This window comes from Eufriesea mexicana, unplaced genomic scaffold (assembly GCF_001483705.2).
Source record: "Eufriesea mexicana isolate 0111107269 unplaced genomic scaffold, ASM148370v2 scaffold7917, whole genome shotgun sequence".
NCBI lineage: Eukaryota > Metazoa > Arthropoda > Insecta > Hymenoptera > Apidae > Eufriesea > Eufriesea mexicana.
In genome coordinates this window covers 54,867-63,454 of record NW_016915711.1, presented here as the reverse complement: position 1 = coordinate 63,454, position 8,588 = coordinate 54,867, and the positions used below count along the sequence as shown (strand labels likewise).

Here is an 8,588-nt window from a genome sequence, read left to right as displayed (position 1 = left end):
CTTTCCCTATAAGTTAAAAAACAAAAATTATTATTTAATCAATTAAATGTAAATCCATGTAAATCTTCATTAAATTAATCTTACTTCAGTCTCAGATTCAGATTCTGATTCACTATCTGTATCTGTTCCCGATGAACTATTTTTTATCTTATTTTTCATTGAATCACCTTGTGCTTTAGGTTCATCCTCATCGCTAGTAGAACTCTCCTTCCCTTTATTTTTCTAAGAAAAAGAATATTATTATAACTTTTAGATATGCAGCTTTTCATTTATAATAATAAATTTCTATTTACCAGCTTCTTAAGTAAAATTTATGTAACATTTTTAAAAGAACAAACACAAGTGGAGAGAACAGATGAAACGAATCATCTTCGGCTCTATCCATTGTTTAACTCTTAAAATTTTCTGAAGATCTGTGCCCGGCCTCTCAACTATTAATTTGTACCGATGAGGAGTTCGGTACTCCGTTAAAAATCTCAATAATGGTACATGTAATCACGTTCAACCGTCAAAGGATAATTCGATCTTACGTACTTAATAATAATATCTAAGCCAGTGTACTGTTGGTTAATTTAAAAATACTGACTCTCCATTGGAGTTTTTTTTCCTCCTGGCGTCGTTGCTCCTCCAATTCTTCAGGGTTAGTGAAGTGACGACTCCGGCCTTTGTAACTGACATATTTACCTGAAAGAAAATCGACATCTGATCTAAATTCTTTCTTCGAGGTCAAAACATACGAAATTGCGTTTTTCTTGCGAACAAATGTGGAGGGGAAGAGAGGTGATAACCGTTCCAAGTAAAAATTAATAATAATATATGCGCTTACCGCGCGGCATTTTTTCGAACCAACTGACTACAGTAGTTTAAAGAATATTACACAGAAATTTGAAGAAAACAACCTCTTCTCTACTTTGAGAGAGGAATTACGTTTAACGTCAGATTAATACTGCCCTGCTGCTTATTTGGTCGTCAGCCACGAGCTCTAGCGGCATGAACCATTGCATAGAATATTTGTAAGTATGGTTGGTAACATTCGTAAGTTTATTGAAACGGTTAAGAAACAGAATTAATATATTTTGATGGAATTTTTATGACTATTTTTACTGTAGATATAGCAGAAAATTATTATTTCTTTAATAACATGTAAATTTATCGAAGTATTGAATACTTCGATTAGAATATAGTTCTCATTTTTAGTTTTATACAAACGCAAGTTTTATAGTTATTTATTCGTGTATTATACTCATTAATACTCCAGTTCATCTCTATAAAATTCCGATCTGAGTTTACAATATAAATAACTTTTATGAAAATTAATATTTCGGAACCTTAAACTCTGTCATGTTTCTACTCTTAAATAACGTAGTTCATGCCTTAATGATTTAATATTACAGTATATTAGTATATCAGTTATCGAATAATTTGAAGGAATTAAATTTATTTTTTCTAAAACTTTGTAATCAATATTCAAATTCGATTTTTAATATTCAAGTGAAATTAATTTTTTTGTAAGTTTTATGTAGTATATTTATTACATAAAATATGCTTTTCGAACAAATTCTATTTCGCGGCACTAAATAAAATGTCTTCGTAAAGTGTTCATTTATTTTTCAGTTTGTCCACAAATATGGGATCTGGAAGTAATTGGATGCATCTGGCATGAATACAAGGTTATTGGGTACCAACTGCAAGTCACGCCGTGCGTGACATTTTACGCAGAAAAAGTGAATGCAAAATTCATCATACATCTGTCCACGATTCAAATTTGTAGGTAGCTAAATTTTTTGTTTTTAATACTAAATAACTGTTTTTATAATTATAGTAATTTAATTCCTTTCTAAAATGTATTAGTCTTTTGCAATTACGTTATTATTAAATTTTCATTTCAAACATGTGTGAAAACTTTTTCCATTCAATTTGAATTGAAAAGATCAATCACCACATTAGAATTATTTCTATTCATTATTTTTGATTATAACAGGAAATGTTACGTATTCATTTCTATTTTAAGTTATGAAATTGTAATTGAACAGCTCATTTTTGCAAGTTTCCTTTTAGATCAAAAGCGTAAAATGTACATGAATTTCGTGATTTCAAATTTAATTGTTCGAGCTTAAACACCACTGACCTGCTTAAACCTCAATTTATATTGTTTAATAACAATTGAGTTGGACCCATAATCCGAAAGAAATACAAGAAAGAGATTCAAAATTCTAACTTTATTTATTATATAATATTCTTTTTGTCTTTTCTTGAAAAATTGTTCTTTTGTCGATTAATTAAAGGAATTATTTTAATATCATAACGTTATCAAATATCCAACAGATATTTCAAAAGAGAATTTCAGTAGGTAGACCGCTTTGTTCCAATTGAAGTACAATTCAAAGGAACGCGCGCTTACTGACAGTTTAATATGGCGCGTCTTCGTTTTATTCTACCATCTGGTGGCGCTTTTCGAAAATAGATTGTGATTCGAAAACGAAGCAGCCAGTCTGTTTCTGATATTCGGAGTGGTTGGACGCAGAGAGACCGTGCTCTTAAATGTTAGCCGGTGAGCGACTGTTTTGATGTGTTTTAATGTCATCCACTTGAACAATTCGCGGAATCGAACTCAGTTTATTCGCGAGTGTTCCCGCGCGATAATCGTGGAAACTATCATTCGAATCTTTATCGCGTTAGAAACCGATAATTCGATTGGTCTTGCGTCGTTTGCCAGAAGTGTGTCAAAGTCGATGTAACGTGTTTCTGTGCGTCCATAGTCAATCGTTGCTATAAGTGCTCTGGGCTTCGGATATGGTTTCTGTCGAATAAAAAATGGTAAGTCACTAAAACATCTGTATTATTCCATAACATTAAAATTGCGAATTATATAATCGCGAGAAAAGTAACACGTTTACCAGAGAGGAAGTTGTGAATATATTTTTGTCAGTGGTGTCAAGTGTTTGGATGTCGGTAGATCTCGGTCCGTTGTTAATTTGGTCGAATGGTCGCACAGTTTGAATCGCGTGTGAATGAATCTTCGGCAAAGTTGTGCATCGATGTGACAGCTTTGGACAGCAGTCAAAGTTTCTCTTGTCGTGCCTTATGAATGAATACCTGTTCTCTTTGCCCTTTAATCGCCGTAAAAATGCTAGAAATCGGATGCTGTATTTCATAGAAAATTATACTTTAAATACAGTTCAAATATTATCCTATGGACATTTACATAAACCAAATAGTTTTGGATCAAATATTTTGTAATTCTATTTCGTACATTTAAACCTATGATATTTTCTTCTGGTACGGTATTTTTCTTTTGAATGTTCTACACAATTATTTTATTCGAATTATTCCATTGAGGTATCCCTTGACGTATTTACGAAAGAGATGTACTCGCAGGATGGATTTAACATTCGGCTGGAGTCATTGCCACCATTGTTTTATAAGTATTCAGTCGTTTTATAAACATGTCGGGTAAGTATCGCTTCACGTGCGCCGCTTTTCGTCATGTTTCTTACGACTGTGTTATATTTTTGTCGTTGATACACTTCTTCGCTGCCCGGTGATTCGTGTTTTGAGGCAGCCAGGATGTTTTGATAGGCGCGTTACATCTGCATACGCGCCGTGTTAATTGCTCGACGTTCCAGCATGCCCTTAATTGTTCTCATAAATGTAACAAGCACATCGTCCCCGTGTTACATTGACGAATGGTCAATTTAACGATGTACTCGACATTTTAGAAACCCGCGTTTTATTGCACTCGCATTATTGCATATAAAAATATCTTAAACTAAAATCTCAATCGTAGAATTCGATATTCATTTGTTAAGGGTTGTTTACAAGTCGTATTTGTTATTAATTAAATTACAGACAAATTACAATCTTAAATAATACATTTTTTTTTTTTTAACTGATATTACTTTCCTAAAAGAATATCGGAATATCCTATATTCCAAATATTGGGAAGATTTTAATTCTTGGAAACTTTTATTCTCTGATAGTATATTCTCGGAAACTCTTAATTGCTTGATGCTTACATTTTTTGAGATTCTCAAGGTCCATTTCGCAAGAAGAGATTAAGCTTCCAATGATAAAGCCATTAACAGGGAGACATGTTTATTCTAAGAATTTCATCGTCTCGAAACACGAGTAGTCTCGTAGAAAATAAATATATTATATACCCGCCGGTTTGGCATTATCGAGCAAGCAGACTCAGGACGCGAGCTTGTGCAAGCCATTCCATTCAGAAGTAATGGATTTCCAATAATTACGCTCGCAACTAAAACCACCGTCAAAGAAAGTTGCATACACGCAGGGGTACAGGGTTAAGAGTCAAGGCTCGGATACTTCTTTTTCCTCAACGTTATTAGAGGTCTATGGATTGACGGATGACGCGTTAAACGTTAACTTTGATTCCTTTATCGCCGAAGGGCTTTCGCTTTCGCTTTATTCCTGACATTGTTAACTTTTCCCAGCTTTTCCCCTCGTCCTCGTCATCTTACGCAATTGTACACTGGAACTTATAAATGTGTAAGAAACCAAAAAACAAAAGTAATATTTTTCTTATCGTGGCATTATATACGTAGTTAACCTCTCAATGTATACTCACGTGGTCTCGACTTCGCTAGGGTATTTCGATATAATTTATGGTCCCATTTTAACACTAGAACTAGTGACTTGTAATGTGTACCTAAATAAGCGTACATAACTGATATTAATGAAGATAGTATATAACGAACGTGTAAAAACGTGTAAAAATATATGTATAATTACGATTCTATTGGAACGAAAATTGATACATACTATCTCGTTAAAAACATCGGTATATTTTCAGCAACTTTAAAAGTAGAGTCTGAAACGAGTCATATTGACCTCTTTAGTAGTCCCAGTGTAGAAATTTCGTTGGAGAAATTACACTTGCGGTGTAGATATGTTATTAAATATATAATCCTCGGATACTATACTCCGTTATAGCAAATCCAATAAAACCCCCCATTATATTCGCATTATACTAGCTCCAGAGCGACTGGTTCCCCAAACACGCGTAACCATTCGCTTGTACACTCTCATCAGCTCTATACGTGCCTCCAAACAACTGGTTCCTTAAATACCAATGCCGTTCACGGGGTTCTCGTCACGTCCCAACGTCGTGTCGAGATTGTTTAGCAGAAACAAACGATCATAACGCGGAGAAACAACGAGGTATCGTCGCAGCTGTGAAAACAGCGTTCCCCACCTGTATTCGTCTATTTTCCGGACAAAAACATGCGGCCCGTTGTCGAACACGGGTGGATTCGCCTAGTTCTCGGGACGAGCGTTGAAACGAGCCGCTTTCGCGAGGGAACGGCACCCGAGAATGCCGTTACTAGCTGCACGTGGCGATTATAATCGGGCACCGATGTGCGAGCCGATTTCCAGACGAAAGTGATTTCTCGTGCGCCATGTTTGTCCATCGCGTCTCGCGTTGCCTGTAGCAATTCGGTCGTTTCGTGGAAACTCGGCGGTCAGCGATAATTCATAGAGAGGTTAGGGCGCGCCACTTGGTATTTGGGGAATTAGAATGCAACTCGGGCGGGCGGGAAATTTGGTTAATTTAAAGGTTAGGATTCTTTCACGCAATACGGATAATCTTTACCAATTACTTTTTAATTATATTTTCGTGCAATTAGATTGGATGCTTTCAATTTTTTATGTAAATTGTATTATTTGGTGATATATAGTTATGGTATGTTACTCATTCATTGTTTGGAGTTACAATATATATTGTAATACGTGTAATATAGGTAATTGAGGTTATCTCAGTCTAATTGCACAAAATCCTCTGCGAGAGTCGAATGTAATTAAAAAAAAAATGGAAAAATTCTAAAGGAAAATTCTACAGGTTACAGTGCCTTTGCAGACACCTAGGCCTAACCATGGGTTTCAAAGCATCGATTTTTACGCGATCACTGGGTCTAGGTTATCCATTTCCCGAGGCACAAGCCGGACGGATAATTTCCAGCATTCGTCACGCTCGAAAGTGCAGCGAAACGATCCAAGGGATCGGTTTTTAGGTTATTCGAGGGAAAACATCGGACGTAGATCGGCGATAAATCGTTGGAGGGTAACTATCGAGCATGGTTCACGCCGAACACGATATCGATCTCGAGATTAGATTAGGTCCGATAAGGCTTTCTGGGAACCTGACGAGCAAAACGATATTCGAACAAGTGTTCCACATCCTCGTCTCGCCTTCTAACATGGCCGTGTTAATTTAATTATATCGTGTAGCATCGTCTTGCGTTACCGATCACGTATCACGCCGTGATAACGCTCGAATTCGACTCGAAATTCGTGGCGCAAGCCGTGCAGAATTGTTCGAGAAACATTCTTCCACTGTGAGGTACACTGTGAGAACCTCCTGTAGAGGTTAGAAAAAATAAATAACGAAGCATGGTATATTTTCCGAGTATTAGTTACTCGGAGAGTGGGCAATTGTTTAATTATTCGAGATCCCTCTGTGGGTTAAGGTCAGGCCAAGTGTGAAAAACGCGGGTCTTTAGCGCGAGGGTGAGAATGAAGAGGGTGGTCTAAGGTTTATTTAGCTCTCCGCAGCGAGTGTTAGCTTCTTCTTATTGTTCCAGATAAATCCGAGTATATTTTCTTCTTTTCGAAAACTTCCAGTTACCTCTTCTCCGGCGTATGCTTCAATTTTGGTGTATTCGTTTAGGGTAACTTGGAATTTCCGAAACGCACGCGAGAGAACAAGACATCGGTGTTGCTCGTGCTAATGAAAGAGATTTGCGAAATCATGGCGGGAATTTTTGCCGTCCACTTATTTTGCGCCCGAGTATCATCTCGGGAGCACAATTGAGCATAATCGAGTGACCAATTAAAGCCAGGATTCTTTTTGCGAGGGAATTTGAAGCGACACTGGCTCGTCGTCTCGTTAAACAAATAGGACAATCAAAGGGATCCCTCTAGATTGCATGGGAAACGATGCGGATGAGTCTAATAACTCAATAAAAAGGGGTCTCCGTCGATGGAGGTCGTGGACCGTACGAAGGCCATTGAGAAAATCGGACAGTAAACTCGGAGCACGTGTATTCTCAAGCATTGTCGAGTCACGAAGCCAGACTGTGGATAAACACGGTAATTACATAAAGAAAATTTTCACGGAAATCCGCGAGTATAAAGTTAAAGGTAGCGGAAACTGGAACCTGTAATTAAAACAAATATATTTTATAGAGTACGATATTCGTCGAGGTCTCTGTGCAAGGAAATTCCATCAGCTTAATCGATTTGCACTTCAAGATTAAGCACCAGGCTCATTCTTCGCAATGGATCGCTACATCAGTGGTAGACCGCTGCATAAATCGCTGGAAAGGAATAAAAAAGAAGAAAATGAAACTCGAGAAACAATGAGCAGCAGTTTCCTGAAGCGAAGCTTATTATCAAAAATCGTTCCCAGATAGTTTCCTGACAATTGAAGCTCTTTTGGACGTGCTGTAGCGAAGGAAGAGCGAAAAGGGAGAGGCAGATTATTCGCTGGCTCGGCGTCTCTACTTACGCGGTCGACAGAACCCAGTCCCGAGTTGCAATTCTCGATTACGAACTCGCGTTGACCGGGTAAAGAGTTTCCAGATTGCTTTTCCTCCGTAAACACGTCCGCTATCCGGCCATCGATCCACCGGAAATTCCATGATCCCGCGTTTCTTGGTCAGCGCGTTTGTTAGCTGCGCCTCCAAAGGGCCGTGGAAAGATACATCTCGATAACAAACGGGAACAGAAATCGAAAACGAGAAGTAATTAGCATCGGGCAGATAACCAATCAGCTGTTTCATCGGGCAAGAAATCAAGGAAGAATCAAGGAAGAGATTGGAGCGTTAAGCGTGTCTAACTGGCCCTACACTGAACGTTTACAGATTTATGCAATACTTCTTCCAGTATCGTGTTATCTTCGTCTGAAAGAAATTCTAGGATGGTAAAGAATTATACACTTATATCGAGTAGTCAAGAACGAAGTTTCCTTCAAAGTTGATAAAACGAGTTCAGCAAGATCCCTTGATTTATACTTTAATCCAGATTAGACGAACACGTTTGAGGAACTTCTTGTCGCGTCATGGAACAGCTGATAAATTTGTTTGGTCTGTTTATCAGTGCCGAGGCAGACTTTTACCGTGGAAGATACAGAGAACGTTGTTCAAGGAACGCCTTGCAGAGATGCTCTTAGTATCAGTTTACACGAGGTTCTTCTATTTGGGGAGGATATCTCGACGATATGTTAATCCGAGAAACCTGATAATTCGCACGAAGATAAATTAGCTTCTTAAATACGCGCGATTCTACATGGGAAAATTCCTTATCTTGCGGATCTTCATCGGATAAGTACAAAGTCGCCTGACTCTGGATGAAAGGAAGATAGGCAGACGACAGTTTCACTATATACCAACTTCCATCGCTTATTCCAATTTTCACGACATGCAAGTATAGGAAATCAATATTTTCAGGCGACCAGCTGCGTTACAACAGTACCGATGCAGTGGTAATAAGCGCAATCTGATCAGATAATTGCTCGAGCCTCGATGCGTGTTCAGCCTATTCGAGGCTGATTCTTGCTCCAATGAAGA

At 37.8% G+C, this 8,588-nt stretch overlaps 2 protein-coding genes across 3 annotated transcripts in view; one reads left to right on the top strand and one right to left on the bottom strand.

Moving 5' to 3' along the window:
- Positions 1-990, bottom strand: part of LOC108552735 (28 kDa heat- and acid-stable phosphoprotein) — a 1,963-nt gene extending 973 nt beyond the window's left edge. Inside the window, exons 1-4 of the mRNA XM_017907392.1 lie at positions 827-990; positions 587-684; positions 85-222; positions 1-6 (exon numbers count right to left, since the gene is read on the bottom strand). Of these exons, the coding sequence (XP_017762881.1) occupies positions 1-6; positions 85-222; positions 587-684; positions 827-836 (252 nt within the window). The 5' untranslated portion in view covers positions 837-990. The remainder of the gene's footprint in view (positions 7-84; positions 223-586; positions 685-826) is intronic.
- Positions 991-1,703: 713 nt separating this feature from the next.
- The window catches only part of Arl4 (ADP ribosylation factor-like 4), a 39,261-nt gene continuing 32,376 nt past the window's right edge, over positions 1,704-8,588 (top strand). The window contains exon 1 of one of the 2 annotated variants that reach the window (XM_017907401.1): positions 1,704-1,767. The gene's annotated coding sequence lies outside the window, so the exon portion shown is untranslated. Of the gene's footprint in view, positions 1,768-2,510; positions 2,818-8,588 lie in introns of those variants that run through there. The other variant, XM_017907400.1, reaches the window with a different exon arrangement.